Here is a 19,569-nt window from a genome sequence, read left to right on the forward strand (position 1 = left end):
AAGAAAAAGATAAGGTGTATACACAGTGAAATCATGTCATCTGAGTCTGCTCCTGCAGTCTTGGCATGTAATAAGGGCTCAGGGGATTGATACCTTGTGGTATTTCTCTTGCACTCAAGCAGTTGCATTATGCAACACTCGACAGCTGACTGGGTGCATGATGGCATTTCTTTCATCTGCTCCTCAAACGACACGCAGTGATCAGCACTACATTTAGCAGTCCCGTTTTCAGGTCGGATGCAGCAAATGCAACATTGTTCATTTTGTTTTAGAACAATAATTGGACCTAAGAAAAACTGATCCTTGTTTTTCACTTTTCCTTACTTGTTAACGACACAGATGGTGCATTAAGACTTGCCAGTGGGAAGGGCAGCCATGAGGGACGCCTGGAGGTCTATCACACCGGCCAGTGGGGCACGGTCTGCGACGATGGGTGGACAGAGCTGAACACGCAGGTTGTTTGCCGGCAGCTGGGATTTAAGTAAGATTACTTGATATTAGATATCTGACTGTGACTTGACAATGATGACAAACATTTACATGAACCCTACATGGACCCTACTCAAGACTTTTTTAATATTAGCTGAGTGCTTCATCGCAGCTATTGAGTTAAGATCCATTCAAGCCTGCTTCCCTCAGTCTCCAAGAGGTATTCCTGGCCTCAGTCTAGGTAGAAGAAAAACCTTCACACCTTCATTGAAGGCTATTCACCACGTTCCTTTCAATCATCCTTTTGGCTAACTGAGATCAATGCATACACTGTAGAAAAAGATGAATTTTGTACTCTATTTTGCCTATAAAAGTTTGATTCTTCGAAGTCTTTGACTGTTGAACAGTCATTAAAAACGACAGATATTTTCCAGGTATAAGTCCTTCTGCAGTAGCTCAGAAAAACCCAGAGTCTGGCCCTAGAACACTCTTATGTATTGAAAAGCATATTTTAGAAAAATTCCGTTAGAATTTCTTCACTAGTTTTCTTACTGACTGTGGCTACAAAGATACACTCTCAATAGATGACTGTTGTCTTGCCTTTAGATTATAACAGCTCACATTCAGGAAAATTTTTGTCTCATTTTTTCCAGACTGAGACATTTAAATGTGTATATAATACTAAGAACATGCTTTAAGTCTCAAAGTCAGTGAGACAGCCATCTGCTTGGTTGAAGAGAGGCCTTAATCAAAGGTTTTACATTCTTAAGTTTGTACTAGTGTAACAATAATTCCTTAAAAAAACATTACCAAAGAGGCAGCATATGGTGCTCTCACTGAACGTAGTGCTAACTGAACCTGCTCTGTTATGGTTAACACTGTTAATACTTGAAAAACCTTTAGTTCTTCAGGAGTAACTAATTTCCTTTCTTGTGCTTAAGCATCACATGGACCAAAGAGTTGTGTATACATGTGTTGTGCAGGTATGGAAGAAGTGCACCTGAGAGCTTCTCAGAAGGAAGCTCTGGGCCCATCTGGTTGGATGATGTCAGCTGCTCCGGGAAGGAGACAAACCTTCTGCAGTGCTCACGGAGAGAGTGGGGAAAGCATGACTGCAACCATCAGGAGGATGTCAGACTCATCTGCCACCCAGACAGCGACAGCCATAAACTCTCCCTTGGTAAGGTAGCTCTTTGGTAATGTCACAGTATGAGCATTGCTGTGGGTACAGATCTGAGCCAAGTACAGTACACTTAAGGATGCTCAAACTCCTAGTGTTTGTCAGATGTGTGCAAAGAAGGAAGAGCAAGAGAAAAAAGCTCACTTTTCTCCTGAAAATCATAGGAAGTAATCAAGCTGTGTTTAGAAGAACATAAGCAGCAAGGACAGTAGAGATCAATGTGGATTTGCCAGGTAACAAAATCACATTCCAGAGGTGCTGTTCTCTCACTCTTCACCAGATTTTAGCCCTATTCAGCACTTCCTGATGGTATTCCTAATTTTACTCAGTACTTTCCAACCTCTGAGTGACTCTCTCATGGTATCAAATGTTGAAGACATACCTGAGCACTGAGGAATATAAATCAATAGTATATCCTCCTATGGCTTGACATTCAGATGATCCAAAATGAGGCATAGGGAGAAGAAAGGAAGTTCAGAGACAGCAAGAATGAAGGGTGAGAAGCATGAAATTATTTGTTACTGTTGCCTATCATTTCTATTGTGCCTGGGTGAATGGGACCCACATGCTGACCAGCACAGAATGATAATACAAACAGAGATCAAGGAGCCAGTTCCAATGTCAAAAGCCCACAAACTTGTGTGAAAGAAAGAAAGAATATAAAGACAGATAAGAAAAGAAGAGTGAGAAAAATACTAATTACATAGTGACATTGTAGAACAAAATATATACAAATAAATCCCAAAGATTCTTAAATCCACATGTAGATAATTAGATAATAGTTCTGGTTATCATCTATGCACAGTAAAAACCACAGGGGAACAATGGGTTGCTCAGCAATTCTGAAACACAAGTTCATTGCTACAATTTGCTACACAGTTTGTAGCTTGTCAGTATGCAGCCCGTTAGAAAACTGTTGCCAACATTCTTTAGTTTACCCAAGAATATCTTAGGCAATTTGGGAATTAGAATTATAACTAGTGGAGTTAGATTCCCAGCTTCTGCTGAAATGTAATGTCTGCATGCCTGAAGTTCTCTGGAAATCATAGGCTGAAGGTCTATCCCACAAAATATGATTTACTGCATGATGTTGCTACCTGTTACAACAACATTCAGTACTTCCACATGTGCTTTTCTAGTTTCTCCATCCTCATAGTCTGTTTCTTTATAGCCTTCAGACCTCTCAAAATCCAGTGAACGTTTTATGTTGCAGTACGGTTCCATTATGTGTGGATGATGTCAAATCATATTTGGTAGAAGGAATTTTCTCAAACCCAAAATAACAGGAATTCATATCATGACTGCTGTCTTTACAGATGCAAACCATCTGTGCTGCTTTGCTCAAATGCCTATAAAATAGAATCTCAGCTGAAGGAGGTCTGGTTCAGCTAAATACATCCATATGGTAACATTCTCACATCCCCCATCACCAGAATGTGGTAGTATTTTTTGTGCTCATAAATATATATATATATTAAACCACTAGAAGATGAGAGAACAATAAAATAGCTATACTGTATCATTAATATCCCATGCCTATAGCTGGTTAATGGAAGTATAATTTTCACCTAAATTGTCTTCTTCCAGAGTAACATGTGATTTCCACAAGAAAATAAGACAGTTTGACATTTCCGAGAATATTTCTGATTGGAAAGTGGACAAAGACTCTCTTGTTACCATTTACTGCCCAGCATTTGAAAAAGCATTTTTTCCCTGTAAGGATGAATTCAGTGGGAAAATGGCAAAAATTAGTGATGATGTGACTGAGGAAATACAGGTATTAAGAAACATTAAAAATGAGATGGAAAAATGAACACTAGAAATGAGGTACACATCAGTAACTACAACATTTGTTCACTATGTAAGACCATGACAATGTAGGTGAACAGAAAGTTGCTAAAGTTAATTCATGGAGCTGTCCAGACAGTATGAACTCCAAGAGAAACTACATGCTGAAAATGACAGGTGAAGCAAGCAGACTTCAATTTTCTTTTCAATTATTTCCTCCTTTAATTAATGCATTAGGCCAGATTTAACTAGCACTGATCAAGAATCAGGTTTGGTATACAAAATTATTCATACCCTAAATTATCATGAATTCAATATCAAATGCAGATATCTCAAAATATTGCTTTGTTTGAGAGCACAATGAAGTAATTTCTGATACTTACAGATTTATAAAAGGTTAGAAACAGGTTAGAAGAATGAGGAAGAATCTTTTCAATTACTATAAAAGGAAACTCTCATGAGTGCATTAAAGATTATAAAGTGAGACATACAAAAAGATTTAGAAGGTGATTCTCACTCAAACACTACAGAGAGGCCTCAGAGGAATTCCTAACTGTCTTAGGGCTCCTTGCATTGCTTGCATGCTACAAAGGAACTTTAACCTAAGTGAGAATTATGTACTTTGCCTAATGATTCAAAATTTAACTGCAGACCAAGCAGTGAATGAACCATGATTGAGACTGACTAATCCACGTAAGTGACATTTCATATTATGAACACATCTGAATAAGCAATCAATTTAATGTGCTAGGAAAATAATCAGACATGAGTCTGGCATAACATGCTGCAGAACATTATGCTATCACACGCCGCAGAGTGGCGTGTGTAATGATAAGGAATAGCTGAGGTTCAACACAGTGCTGCACTTTTTTTGCCGAGATCGTGGTTAAGAGGAGCAGCAGCAACTAATTTGAGAATGGATTTATGGATTGAGATATAGTTAAATTCACCCATAAAGTTTCTGCATGGAAAACCTGTCCAGCTTGTATGGGACCATAGCGAATATATCTCAGGTATTGTCTGCCTTTATGTGGAGAATTGCTCTGTGCTCACTGTGGTCAATTTCTGAGCTCTGTCACACATTTGTATGAAATGAAGGAACCAGCTGAACTCTGGAGTTCAAAATACAGTAGTATTTGGTATTTCACCTGTAATTTGTACAAACTGCTTCCTTTTGCCAGCCAGGAAAAATATGCCTACTTTAACAGCTGATGTTAGGCTTGTTGAGCATAAACATCAGTTGACTCTATATACTGAATGTAATGAAAATGACTTAAAGTACCAGTTCTTGCCTCTGTTGTTGTGTGCTGACAGCAGTAATTCATTCCCAGGTCCTCCCATCAGGCTGATGGATGGTGAGAATAAGAAGGAAGGACGTGTGGAGATTTTTATCAATGGCCAGTGGGGCACAATTTGTGATGATGGATGGTCTGATAAGGATGCAGCTGTAGTCTGCCGACAGCTTGGCTACAAGTAAGAAAACTCATTAAGCTGTTTCTCAGGTTATCTATTTGCTGTATCTAGAAATGTTAGGTTTGTGCAATCAAATATCACACACATGTCTGATAAGATGATATGTGCCTTTTCAAACTTGTCAGTTTGGTGTTCTTTTAGAAAAGTGTATTTGTACTATTTGTATAAATGAGTATTCATTAACTGGCATAACTGGGAAGAGGCATGTTAGTATTCAAAGGCATATCAGAGTCTGGCAACTGAAATGCAAGTTAATGCTGGGTATTAAGTAATTTTGTTAGAAGTTAAATATTCCAAGTTACTAAGCTATTAACTAAACACAGAATTTTATTTGTCAACTTTGTTTCAAAAAGCTCTTGATCTGTTTTCACTGAAAGGTATAATTTTGCACATTGTCAAAACTTAGCTTTTGTGAACCTTAATGAGGACTTTGAAGCCCTTACAGGGCCTAACACAACAGTTAAAATTTGTAATGAAATACAGAAACAGGTCAGTGTGCACTGTCACAGGGTGTGGATATGATGTCTGCAGATTCAGGTGGAGGCACATCAGCTACTCAATTCCTAATTTTGTGATTTTTTTCCCCTTCATTTACTGCTCTAACTTGATGCAGCTTGGAGATTTGATAAAGCTGTTACACAAAGGATTATGGCTTTGGCCTGCATGACAGTCATTTGAATAAGCTTCATTTAACAGAGGGATAGACCTGACAGGACAAACCCACCCTCTAATTAAAACCGCTGTAACGTTGGTGTCACTTTTGAAATAAATCACTTAATCAGACTTACATTCACTCATTAGCAGTTTTTTTCCTGGAAACCTAAGAGCAGGAAAAATATAACAGCTATAGGGTAGATACATAAATAGCAGAACTAATGAGTCTTGAAAAATATCCAGAACACTCGTGAAATACAACAGGAAATTAGTGAAATGTCTTCTCTGAGTGTATTTGTAAGGAAATCTGAGCTTAAGAAATACAAATCATGTTAACTGTTTGCTGTATCTAACAATGCTAAGTCTGTGCAACAGAGTATCATCAAATTATGTCTGAACACATAATATGTGCCTTTTAAAAACTGTCTGGTATACGTTTAGTCAAGAGTATTTATAAGGAGTAATAGACTATGACTTCAAAACTACAAGCCTTGACTTACAACTCAAATTCTTTCTCTTATAAGTTACTTATCTCACACTGAATCATTCATTTAGTCCACTTTATTCTTAGCCTCTCTGGCCTTTTATGTCTCCCTCAGATGATAAAATTCAACCACCTATCCCACACCATGTTTTTTAGAAGCTCTTGCCTTTTAGTGAATGAAGTGGCCCAGTAAAATTGGACCACTCTCATTTAGCACAGGCTTGTAAGGATGCACATGCACCCCCCATCCCCACAAAAGAACAGATACCCAGTGATAAGTACTCCAAAAGTCATCTACTACAGGAAGAAAAATGTTCTAGGATAATTTGTCATCTATGCTAAGCCACTGGATTTCCTGATTAACAGTATTATGAATAATGGTAACACTGCCCCTGAAAAGCTCATGTGAAGGTAATAAGGAGGTAGTGCCCTCATTAAGCAGCTGGTAAGAGTCTGCAGAGACTATTCTACCCTAAACTGCAATAAATACCTCTCTGGGAAAGGCTAAGTGGTGATTCACAACAAAGTAGTTTCCAATATCCTGAGGAACTTTAGAGCAATGTCCTAAAGCAGAAGCTTTGTTATTTGACAGAGAGATACCAAAAGCAGGTAAGAATTTACTAGAAGTGCCTGTACTGTCTCACTATTTCCTAACAGCATACATGGACACATCAGCCCCACAGCTATCGGAGAGCTGGCCTTGGTTTTTTGTGGTTATCTGTAATCAGAGTATCACTCACAAAAGAAAAACATCTGGAGCAAGATGAGACACATTGCTTGTGACTGACAACTGAAATCATACTAACCTCATCAGGCAAAGATTGTCCTATGCAGGTTCCAAAGGCAGTTGAGGCTTTGGATTATCTGGTAAATACACCCTAGCCATGGAAATTAAAGATGTGTAAGGACAGCTGACCTTGCGGTATCATCTCTGTCAAATCTTTTGTGTGCTTCTCTTTCCTGTTTTTTTCAGCAAGCTTGGAAAGGGAGGAAGCTTGTAGGTATTACTTTCATGTTTCAGTTACATGGATGTGCCAGTTGTGGGCTGGATTCTTTGAGTTTGATCCAGACACACTTGTAGTATGATGAAGCTTTGAACATGGTATGACACATCAGAATTCCTCTCCAACAGACAACCCCCAGCTGATGAAGGGACATAAACTCTTTATGCCACGCTCACCTATCTTCTCCAACACTGGTATTAAAGAGGTATAAAAAGGGTGTAAAGGGGATAAATACTTTCTTGCCTAACACATTTTCACTGCTCAACTCTCCTTCTCTACTCCAGCATTTCATTGTACATGCAGTTGCCATTCTGCATACACAGAAACAGTCCTTTAAAACATTCAATTATAACACAGCCTTTAAAATGGAAATCTATGAGAATGCAACATTTGAATTATCTCAAATTCCATACATTTTATAACCATAAAATATCAGTAAATTGCTCTTAACTGATGTGTAAACCTGTAGTTCAGGCACACCTAGAGGCAGCTGTGGCTTCCTGTCCCACTTCTTTGTATAGCCAGTTGGGTGGTCTCCCACTTGTAACTTTTTCTGACTCTTAAGCTGCATACAACAAAACAACTATTTATATACTGAGAAGCATTATCCTAAGTAATTAATAGTAATAATCTATCACAAATGTTCCCAACTGAGATGCTTAAATGCTGCACAGACACCAAATACTGGGTTCCTCCCAGGAAAAGGTGGATGCAGACACTGAACTGGGTTCAGTCTTGCTCCATTACATGACATTTTTAGAGCTCAGCTGTGAGGAGCCCTTTAAAATGCCATGTAACAAAATATGTTGATAACTATTAACAACTAATAGATCTGTAACTCATAGCTCCTACCACACTGCAAATATACTGTATTTAACTGGCCCATCTTTCTGGGGGAATCAGACCTGAACAAAGTATTTTTAGCATTCACAGATGATGATTTTATATGAGGATTAAAGAGATTATGAAAAAGCAGCTTTCACATATTTTTATAGCTATTTGTAATGCTGTTACAACATAAAATACTTTGCTTAGCGCCTTCTAACTAGATACATAAAAGCACTTTTTAAACATTAATGAACTGTAGCAATTTTGTCAGACCTAATTATTTTTTTCTACATACCAGAGTAAGAGAAGGGATGAGAAGAAGGTTGTTATCAAGTGAATTAGTGACAGGAGTTGGAATAAAACCTCAGTGCCTTCCGCTGCTCACTCAGAAATGTTTGAGTAAAATGTAGAGTAATGCCTCAAAATGTTCAATTAAGAAAATATGCTGTGTTTCCAGAGGTCCAGCCAGAGCAAGGACAATGGCCTATTTTGGTGAGGGCAAAGGCCCAATCCACGTGGATAATGTGAAATGCACAGGAAGTGAGAGATCCTTGGCAGACTGCATCAAGCAGGACATCGGGACACACAACTGCCGCCACAGCGAGGACGCAGGGGTGATCTGTGACCACCTCAGCAAGAAGGTGCCTGGGAACAGCAATAAAGGTGAATCCCTGCTGTGAATGGCAGACCAACAAGCTCAGATGGGCAACTGTCACGGGAGGGCAATAGTTGTATCAAAGAGAATCACAGAAACAAAAGGGGTGGGAATCCTCTCTTACTGAGGATTTGAGCTTATAGCTGTGCCAGCTGCACAAAGGAATCATCAAGACTACTCAAACAGGGTATTTGTCTGCAGCCATGTTAATTAAGCTGCATCAGGGACGTGAAAATGCAAAAACCTAGACAGCTCCTTTCAGCTTTTCAAGGTATAGGTTATCCTCGGCTGAGGACTAAGACCTGTGTGGTAGGTCAAGCTCTGCTTCCACTTACAGAAAGTATAAATTCTGCACTTGAAGAGCAGAGCACAAATGCATAAGTGGCTCTGTGATCACAGCCAAAAGATCTCAGCTACGAAGAATTTCTGAGAGAGTTCAGTGTATTTTCCTGAAGCAAAATTGGGTTGTTAACAGCTATCATGAAACACAGAATAACTTCAACCTTCATGGTTTTATTTTTTTTCAAGTTAACTCTCATTGAAGATTGGCTGCTTTTCATTTAGAGTTTAATGCTCTCTACATCTCCCTTTCTGGTCTAGATTCTCTTGCTTCTGTTTGTGGACTGAGGTTACTACATCGTCGGCAAAAGCGAATAATTGGTGGGAAAAATTCTTTACGGTAAATAATTGGTAAAGACAAGTAATTTTGAATATAAAGCTTCTAAGACATGTATAAGTGGTTTGCCTAATTTACAATTTTATTGTAGGTTTGTTGTTTGTTTTTCTTTTGGCTTGTCATGAAGCAGAAATATACTTAAAAGCAATATTGAATATATAGAAAGTATAGACTGAATAATTGCAGCATTAGTTGAAAATCTGTAGATGCTCATGGGTTTAGTCCTTGAGCTGGTTAAATATTTAACTTACAAAATAGCTCTTTTACTTTAATCAAAGGATGCCCTGATATCAGGATGTGAGCTATATAAAGAGCTATAAATATAGTGCAAGGTTTTAAATGCTACCTACACCAAAAAAAGGCCCTGGGTATGACTTGCTGCCCTAAAACCTGATTTTCCTTCACAAAATAAGCCTTGATGATGACACAGCTATAAACCCAGGAAGCATAGGCATTATTTTCCTAACAGTTGTGACAAAAAATTCACACAATCTTACAAAAGGCAGTAACAAAATACAGTATCATTACATGTCATTGTGCAACCTATTTCAAAGTACATGCACAGCACCAACCAATCCATTTCAAAATAGACACTGCCTAAGTGAAGGAGCTTCAAAGAACAGTAACAAGAGGGAACCCAGAAAAATATTTAAATGCAGTTGGATAAAGCAAAGTAGAATGACTTACCTTAGTAAAGAGACAGGTGAGAGTGACAGATAATGCATTGTACAGAAAGAGATGACTGAGAATTGTCTCAGAGTATGTGTACTGAGGACACTGAATGAAACAAAACGGTGACAAATAATGTACTGCACAATTCAGTCAGAGCTGGTCTCATAATAAATAAATACAGGGACTTGAGATGAAGCAAAGAGGTGAGATAAATCCAATAGTGCACTTAGAAGTGCTTCAAAACCAGGAAAAGGAACATACCAATGGTATCAGAGAAGGACTCACTGTCACAAGAAGTCGTTAAGACAAAGAACTTGAGGAAGTTCGAAAACGAGCTGGATACTTAACACACAGACCAGGAAATCCAAAGATGTCTGAATTACCTCGTTTTACAAAAACGTATTAAATTCAGAACTAACAAGTGTCTAAATCGTTTTATGCTTATGAGAAGTAAATTCATCCACCTTACTTTAAAACATTTGGCACTGACATCTCTGAGATAGGATGCTGGACTAGATTGTCCCTGGCAGCTCTTGTTGTCCAGCATAACCGTTCAGGTTGTGAGTAGTCAGAAAACACCTATGACTACCTGTAGCTTGCTGTTAGATGCTGCTCCTGCTTACAGGTACATCTCTCTCCCTCTCCCTTCTCTTGATTCCTTATTTTCCTAATCTGTTAAACTGGCAAAAAAGAATCCATCCTGTTTTCACAGGCCTGCAAATAAGTATCCCAGATCTACTACATAAAACAGCTGATTGTAGGCTGAAAAAAGGTGCTCATCTATTACTTGCGGTTTCTACGGTTGCTTTAGACCTCTTGGCTTGCCAGCTTCCCTTTCCAGACAGTTCAGAACCCACAAAGATATTAATGCAGACAGAAAAGGATGCTGGGTTAAGCTTTTCAAGAAATTCCCCTTTCCCCTCTCCAGTTGACAGGAAATTTCTGGTTTGTTGACTTGGACGGTATTTGGCGAGGAAGCCATAGAATGTATTTTTGGCACAATCAATGCAATCTGAGAAGGGAAAATTTAAATATCTGACCGTGGGAGGAAGCACTGAGAGTGCTGGATGCATAAACTCTCTGTAAAGTTATCCAGACCATTGTCAAGTGGAATTCTGAGTGCTGCAGGAGCATAAAGGTATTCCACTGTTAAACATCAGGGTTTGGAAGCTGTGTCAGTCAAAGCAGCTAAACAGGGTTTACATTCAGGGTAACTGATCAGCTCCCTGACCTACCCACTGTCCCATGTCCTCTGTAGGGGTGGCTGGCCGTGGCAGGTTGCACTGAGACTGAAATCCCCTCATGGTGACGGGAGGCTCCTGTGTGGTGCTACACTCATCAGCAGCTGCTGGGTCCTCACTGCTGCACACTGCTTTAAAAGGTGGGTCTCTCTGCAATAGCACAGTGCATTTGAAAACTGTTTTGTTGTTAAGGGTAGAGGCAAAAACACTCTAGTTCAAGCCCACAGAAAGCTGTTCTGAGAGTTGGCCTTTGGTTTTAAAAAAAATTACCAATCAATCTTCTTTCCCTCAAACAAACAAAACACACTGAAATTATTCTGAGTGTTTTCATGTGATTTATATTCACAGCTTCATCATTTTCATAAAAAATATAAGCAACACTTCTGACATTTTAACTTTCTGTTCCAACAAAACTGCAAGTTATGACTTTCAGGTTATAGTGAAGACAACAGAGCAAACACCAAACATGGGGACTGTAATGTTTTGGATTAATTATCATAATGCCAGATATTGGCAGTGACAGACATTTCTACTGTAATATGGCACTGACAAGATCCAGGAATCCACTGATGATGAAGTTTACAGAATCATAGAAAGTTAAGGGGCTGGAATGGACCTTAAAGATCATCTTGTCCCAGCCCAGTTACTGCAGTATAAAAGCATCAACTTGCACAGGAAGGAAGCAGGTCTCATATTTCAAGCTTTTGACAGCAATTATTTCATTAGAGGAGACTGGAATAAAAGCAAATGGAACAGCATTGCAGTTTTGAGGATATCTGCTACAATGTGCTCAGGTGGACTGCAAATGTTTTAAATTTGGGTTTTGAGCCTTTCCTTTTGCACACTAAAACAAAGAGCCAGTTGTCCTTCTACTCAAATGCAGAATGTGACCTTTGCTTAGTGCCAGATGCACATCTTTTCATTTTCATGTCACCTGAAAATCATGGAGGACTTTTCTTGGTTTTCAAGCTGAAATGGTAAAACTCAACAAAATTTCTGCTACTTCAACCGATGTACCGGTTGTTTCTGTGGAAGCACTTCAGTTGTTCTTGTCAAAATTCATAAACACTGGCTTCCTAGTTCCCTGTTCATCATCTCTGTAGTGATTGCATCTCTAAGAATGCAAGTTAAGCTCTTGAGAAAGCCCTTGACTAGAGGCTTGAAAACTGAATGTGCTGCCAAGGAGTGCCCATTTTGGATACTTTGCTGAACACCCACGTGATGGGGCAGCAGCATGGCTGGAGCAGTGTACACTCTGGTACTTCCAGATTGGCACAGCCACTCGGGGGGCTCCTACAGGCTGTCCTAAAACTGTTACCTGTGGTCTCAGGGACCAAAGTATTGTTTTGTCCCAGATGTTGCATTTAAAACTGCAGTCCAAACCTAAGCATGCAAGTCCAACAGCCTGTGGATGCACCACTGTTAGCTGCAAAAGGGAAAAGGAGCTTTTAGCTCTCAGCTGACATTGGACAGGGCTGAACTTCCCAGCGATCTCAGGGTGATTTTAACGGGATAGGTTTCCAAGAGCTATCTATAGATCAAGCACCTTCTTCACATATTTTCCACAGATGGACAAGAGAAAGGCCAGTGTACCATTTCTCACATCCTGGAAATCAGAACACTGCTTAAGTAACCAAAGTGGGCTCATCTGTACTAGGGATAAAAATTAAACACAGTTTTATGAATGATGATCAGAACTGTTCACCAGTAGTGAAGTGGCACTACTGGTTTCCATAATTTCATAGACACATAATTAAAGATCAAAAACTGTTTGAAGCTACTTTTCTTTTTATAACCCACCCATCTTATTAGCAAGTTTTGTCCTGAGAGATTCTGACATTTATAGGGAATTTGAAGGTCTATACATTTAAAAAAATTAACTTTGGATAATAATAGAAAAAACCTTCATATATCCTATACAGAAGGTCAACTTCAGATGAACACATTTGTTCACAGCCTGCAACTCCTTCTCCTTAGAAGCCTAGAAATTAAGTCACTGATGGAAGACCTGAAGGAGATCTGCAGCATTAGACAAATAAAGCTCTGCAGGCAACCAGGAATGCAACCCACAACTAGAAGAAATATTCAGTGGTACAGCAATATATTGTGCAGGAGGAAACTGTACTGTTCCTGCTTTGCCTGCTGCTCCTCAAGCAAGCTTTAGCAAGCTATGGAGACCAGCACATTGCTGGAGGGTATAAAAAGAACAGGTATAGGTTAGAAGGGGATGAAACACTGTGGGGTATTTTCTGCAAGCATATTAGAAATTTCCTGTTGAAGGCTATGAGGGAAAGGGAGAAGTCAAAGGAAAAATATTTGGGCTAGCTTAGTCAGATTTTAAAATAAATACATCTACCCAACAGTACTCCCTTGTTTGCATTTTCCTAGAAGGGCTGTGTGTCCTGTAATACAAAAATCTCCATGGGCATGCACAGAAAATTATTTCAGCCACAGTAATAATCATTAATGTACTTACCATTTAGTCTATGATGTGAAAGAAATTGGATCATGTTAGATGCAAAACAAGTCTAAGATTTACAGGCCTTCTGTCCCTTTGACAAAAGGTGCCTGTGATGCACATAAGCTTTGTTTTCCTTACTATAACTTCAGCTGATATAAGAGGTTTCTATCAAGTTATCTAAGCCTCTAGAATTTCTCAGCCAACCTACAAAGCAGGTTTGAACATTGTACATTTCAGTAATTTTTGGAGCACCACAATGATGTTAGTATGCAGTATTTCATTGTAATTACTGTTAAGAGTTTGTGTTATCCTTACTAGAGATAGTTATAATGCACACCCGGCTTGCACCTCTGAAGTAAGTGCTGGTCAGGGAAGATGGCCACAAGAAACTTGCCTGTGAAAATACACAAAAGGGAACACAGTCCAATCTGAAACTTCAGGAGATTTTTTATATTCCTTAGGACACACTGGAATGTCAATCTAAACATCTAAGAAAGCGCTTTTGCTCTTTCAAAAAAATTATTTTGGGATTATGAGCAATAAAGACCCCGATGAGCTCAGTTTGCATGCTCAGGATCTGACTATGAAAGAGCCAACCCTGTTTATCACCTCCCTCTCAGGTATGGCAACAACACTCGGAACTATGCTGTGCGGGTTGGAGACTACCACACACTGGTACCGGAGGAGTACGAGGAAGAAATTGGAGTCCAAGAGATTGTGATGCATAAAGAGTACAGACCTGACAGCAGCGACTATGACATTGCCCTGGTGAGGCTGCAGGGGCCAGAGGAGCAGTGTGCCAGATTCAGCACTCATGTCCTACCTGCTTGCTTGCCATTGAGGAGAGAGAGACCACAGAAAACTGCTCCCAACTGTTACATCACTGGATGGGGTGACACAGGTAAAAATGATTTAGAATCACAGAATCAACTGGGTTGGAAAAGACCTCCATTGAGTCCAACTCTACTGTGGTTACTAGCCCACGGCACTAAGTGCCACATCCAGTCTCCTCTTGAAAATCTCCAGGGATGGTGGATCCTCCACCTCCCCGGGCAAATTTAATGATCTAATGATTTCCAGGCACCAACCTTGCTACCTGAGGCTGATTGTTTTAAAAAAAATAAAAATCTCAAGTAGCTAAAATAAGAAAATGCTCAAAATGAAAGAATTTTACTGTTTTTATAAAGGTGAATATTTTCTGTCCTGATCCTTAACCAGGAATGACACCACTTTGCTGAATTTAGGTTGTATTTGAAGAGCAGTGATTAACCATGTCGCCCTAAATCACAGACCCAGTCAGCAAAATGGGCCTCATTAAGGCTGACAAGCAGGAATAAAAAGCTTATTTGTTGCCAGGCACACCCTGCACAGCAGCTTATCACCCCCTGCCACAGTACAGAACTAACAGCTCGAACACATTTAAGCTTTTAAAGGTAAGGGCCATGAATATTTTAATTTTAGAAAGGTTATTTAAATTACACTACTTAATAGAAAAATGGACTGAAAATACACACATAATAGAATATGAAATAACATTTTAGTCTCCGTTGTTCCCACTGACATTTTCAATCAGCAGTTGGATTTAAATAAGAGAACATCTTGCCAAGATTTACAAGAGCCACAATGCAATCTGCATTCCAGGCTTCAAGTCACTTTTTTGGTCAGTACAAGATTCTTCCTCTTCAAAGGTCTTTGTCCTTTAAATGTTTTACAAATTAATAACCATGTTTTACTTTAATGTTTTTATGGAGCTGCATACAGTGCGAGACAGCAACCACACTTGGGCCTTTGTTCCAGTGACTCATTTGAACTGGCAAGGAGACAAGGCAGCCAAATATCAGTTCTTCCCCTTTACATGCACTGATCTGTGTGCACAGATGTCTGGGTCACTGTACTACAACAAAGGGGAGAGACTTATAGGGTGGGTTTTTGCTAAAAACAATGTTAATTCATTGCCTAGCTCTGTCTAGCCTTTTTACATAACTCACTGAAAGTTCTGCAATACTGTTAGCTCAGGACATCTATATAAGCAAACATTAACCACTGCAATAATTGGCTTCAGTTACGGTAAGAAATTACATCATTGCAGTACCTCAACTGGCATCTCACACTTACTGTGTGAATCATAATTACTGTACAACTATTAAGATTTTACTTTGAAAAGGCCAAACCAACACTGGCTTTCATTTCCCATGTTTCCAACTGAAAAAGAGGTGCAAGCTATAGGTAAAAAGTTGAAAGATCCAAAGTTGGATGTTCTACTTGGAAGCCAGCAGAAGATGCAACACCTGTCAGGCTGAGCTACACTAGATTTGAACTGGTGACCTGGAAATGAAGTATTTCTACAGCTTAACTCTCTACTGCTCAAGACTCCCCAAAATTCCTTTCCCATATAAGTACTAATGCATATATTCTTGTAGAAGACACAGTGCTTGGAACAAACCAAACTCCAGGAGCCTTGGAAAGATCCAGTGAACACAAGGAGTGAAACTACATCTTGTTGGGTTTTTTTAAGCATCTGTATTTCTCATTTACTATCTCTATAGTATTTTAGTATTATATTTAATGCACAGTAATTTTTTTCAGTATTTAATCTTGTTTTCAGTAATTTAATGACAAAACAGTGTGAAGGAGTGAGAGCAAAAATTGGACTGAATCACATTTATGTTCCCAGCCATTGCAATGAGACAATAATTCTGTTTTCTCTTTAGGACGGGCTTATTCAAGAACATTACAACAGGCTGCCATCCCCTTACTGCCCAAGAGGGTATGTGAGGAGCGGTACAAAAGAAGGTTCACAGGAAGAATGCTCTGTGCTGGGAACATCCAGGAACAGAAACGTGTTGATAGCTGCCAGGGCGACAGCGGGGGACCACTGATGTGTGAACGGCCAGGGGAGAGCTGGGTCGTGTATGGTGTGACCTCCTGGGGCTATGGCTGTGGGGTCAAAGATTCCCCAGGTGTCTACACAAAAGTATCATCTTTTGTACCCTGGATAAAAAGTGTGACCAAACTATGAATGTCCATAATGAAAACCAAACTTTGAGGCAGGACAACTTGAACAGCACAGACAGTGCACAGCTGGGGCCCACACTGGGTGGAAACAGACACATTTTCCTGATTTTCTTTCTGTCAAATCCAAGCTGTATACACACAGCCTTTCCAGTTAGGGATTACTGTCCTCCCTGTTGAGGAAGTTTAAACACTGCAGGAACGAGTTACTATGTATCTGAGGGGAAAAGTGATAGCCAGCTTAGAGTAACATTGGAGCAGGACAGCTGGAGACTTCACTCTGAGACTCACTGCCCACAGGAAGATTGTAGTAGCTCCAAGCTATTTATGCTCCAGGCTTCTCTAGAATTAATTACAGATCCCAGTTAATCTCCAGTCTAGTTTCTTTAATCATTTCATGACTGTTTGCCTGTTATTCCCACGATCTTACAATCAGCTCTCTAATTTTGATTCATGTTTCATTAGCTAATGAGACTAGCAGATTGATTCTTGCTAAGTAATTCTGAGTATGTACTAAATGTTAGAAGGAAAATAATTGTCAATAATCAGATCCCCAGCTATTCTGATAAATGTTCTCACAGCTTAGTGTACATACAGTACATTCCCAAGCAAAACAGGTAGTACAGAGACAATTAGTTTCCCCACAAACGTTGCATGGCTGCAAGAGCTAGATCAAAAACAAGTAACACTTACCTTATTTCTGAAAATCACAATTTTGAGTCCATACAGCATTTTGGAGGGAATTTACGTACCCTGTGTACCGCTAGCTGTCAGTACAGTGTCAGATTAACAAACATCCCAGTCCTCCCATTGCTGGGCTTTACTCAAGTAGCACAAAGAACCTCTGTCAATCCTACAAGAGAAGTTAAAAATACATACAGTGGAATCTTGAGCCAAAACTTGTCTGAAAAAGTCTATAATGTTTTAAACTACTGCTTTCTACAAGGTAGTATTTAGATGACTCTCTCCTGCTTAGTTGCAACACTGGTTCAGACTGATCTTACAGGAAAGCTGAGAGATAGTTTTCAGTGACTTCTAAAGTACTGACACATTTTGATTCCATTTAATATCTTCTTGAGATACGGTTCCCCCATTCTATGAAAACCTTAACAACTTATTATAAAAATGCACTGAAAACCAACTTACTGTCCTTCTAGAAAGGGCCACCCCATTGAACCTAGAACACAGAGCACAGGAGGTAATCACCATCTTGGTGCAGCACTAACAGGTATCAGTCTGGAAAATACCTGTGACTGATTTCAGCCAAAAGTGAGGCAGGAAAGCACAGCCCTGCCTCTGTGATCCCTGTCAAAGGCCACTCTGAGTACCTACAACTGTGCTCTATGCACTACATTAACAAACACACTCTGAAAAAGATGAACTGAATGCTCTGTGGGCCTCAAAACTCTCCAGTGTGACAAGTGTGGCAGATGCGTGTCACCACATAGTGATTGTGCAAACTGTAACTACCAGTGACACTTTCCATTTCCCATTCCCCAGGCACTCTATGACTGTGTTGTGTGGTTTTTTTGAAAAAGTGGGGTGTTTGCATTCATGTTATAAGTGGGCAATCATTTCTGTACGGTTCTGTGTCTCTCTGGTGTTAGAGCAAATATCCATGACAACTCAATTGCATACAAAGTGGTGATGATGTTGCAAAGCCCATGTGATTGAACACTTGGCCCTTAATTTCTCTCCGGCCTCAAACTTCAGTTTTCAAGGGTCATGACTAGTTTAAATCTCTTACTGGAACTGGTGCTAAACTAGTATGTGAGGTGCTTTAATATATTTTAGTTCTCTGTAACTCCACTACTTGAAACAGCGTGAAATATTTAAAAACATGTCAAAAATCACAGTACTGTGACCATCTACTGTTAGACCAATGTGAAACACTGTGCTAGTGAACCATTTAAGTTTTTACTTATACATAGTCCTTTTAATTAAAGGGGAAGCAAATCTGTCAACATGTATCTACTTGTACCATCCAAGCTTTGCTATACAAGACCCATTTCTCTGAGCCGTGTGGTTAAGTAGGCTATATAGTGCAATATAAGCGTTGTGTACAGGGGAAAAAAATCATCTTCTCTTAGAAGTTGCACCACAGAAATACAGTACTTGGGGGGAGGGAGGTGGGTTAAGCCTGCATACTAAGTGTAGTAAACATTTAGATTTAGTACAGTAGTTTGTTGGGTTTGCTTTTTTACTAGGATGCTTTATTAGCCTTTACAATGTTGCACTACTGTTTCCATGCTCAGCATGCCTTTCAGTTTCCAACACAAAATGAACTGTCTCCATGTTATGCCATTCTCATTTTTGTTCAGTCTGATGATGTACACGTATACAATAAAAATTGCCACACTGACTACAACTTCTGTACATTAATACTCTGGATAATGGACAAGCTGGTGCTGCAGGTACACAAGCTAAAATCAGTAAACTTCATGTGAGCTTTACTGAGTGAGAAGTGATGCCATTGAAAGGATCTCCTTCAAAGCATATAAGCTTTGGGCTGTCTTCTCAGAAAGGGAAGTCTGTCCTGTGTGACAGAATTTCCAGTGTTTTATGTGCTTTAACTCAGACCAGTTAGGTTGCCGTGTCAGTGTTAATGGTGACATAAACACTTGGCACTGCTATTATTATTACCCAGGTCCCCCAACATCATAAAGATTTAATAGCTAGACACAGCCCCCCTGAACTTCCCAAGCTTTTGTTCATTTTCCAGAGAATGTACAGGTAAACCAAGAGCAGCAGTATCACTGCAACTGACACAAAGCCTATTTAATGTGTATTTAACTTGACCATGAGTAACTTCCCAAGTAAAAGGGCATTTATCTGTAAACCACAGACAAACCAAGATCCCACCTTATGATTACATGCAGGATATCTAGAACCTCAGCTGCCTTAATTCCACAGCTACTCACAGCAGTATAATAGCTTATATCTAACAAAAGCTCAGTCCTCAGTGGTCTCCACTTTCAATATTACTGCAACTGTTTCATGCCTTTATGAGCC

The 19,569-nt window shown here is 39.5% G+C and overlaps 1 protein-coding gene across 1 annotated transcript in view; it reads left to right on the plus strand.

Annotated features, from left to right (window-relative positions):
- The window catches only part of PRSS12 (protease, serine, 12 (neurotrypsin, motopsin)), a gene marked incomplete at its 5' end in the record, with an annotated part of 23,768 nt that extends 7,204 nt beyond the window's left edge, over nucleotides 1-16,564 (plus strand). Inside the window, 8 exons of the mRNA XM_009084571.1 lie at nucleotides 340-481; nucleotides 1,413-1,609; nucleotides 4,729-4,870; nucleotides 8,298-8,503; nucleotides 9,096-9,174; nucleotides 11,102-11,224; nucleotides 14,166-14,446; nucleotides 16,257-16,564. Of these exons, the coding sequence (XP_009082819.1) occupies nucleotides 340-481; nucleotides 1,413-1,609; nucleotides 4,729-4,870; nucleotides 8,298-8,503; nucleotides 9,096-9,174; nucleotides 11,102-11,224; nucleotides 14,166-14,446; nucleotides 16,257-16,564 (1,478 nt within the window). The remainder of the gene's footprint in view (nucleotides 1-339; nucleotides 482-1,412; nucleotides 1,610-4,728; nucleotides 4,871-8,297; nucleotides 8,504-9,095; nucleotides 9,175-11,101; nucleotides 11,225-14,165; nucleotides 14,447-16,256) is intronic.
- Between the last annotated feature and the right edge of the window lie 3,005 nt (nucleotides 16,565-19,569).

This window comes from Acanthisitta chloris, unplaced genomic scaffold (assembly GCF_000695815.1).
Source record: "Acanthisitta chloris isolate BGI_N310 unplaced genomic scaffold, ASM69581v1 scaffold31951, whole genome shotgun sequence".
NCBI lineage: Eukaryota > Metazoa > Chordata > Aves > Passeriformes > Acanthisittidae > Acanthisitta > Acanthisitta chloris.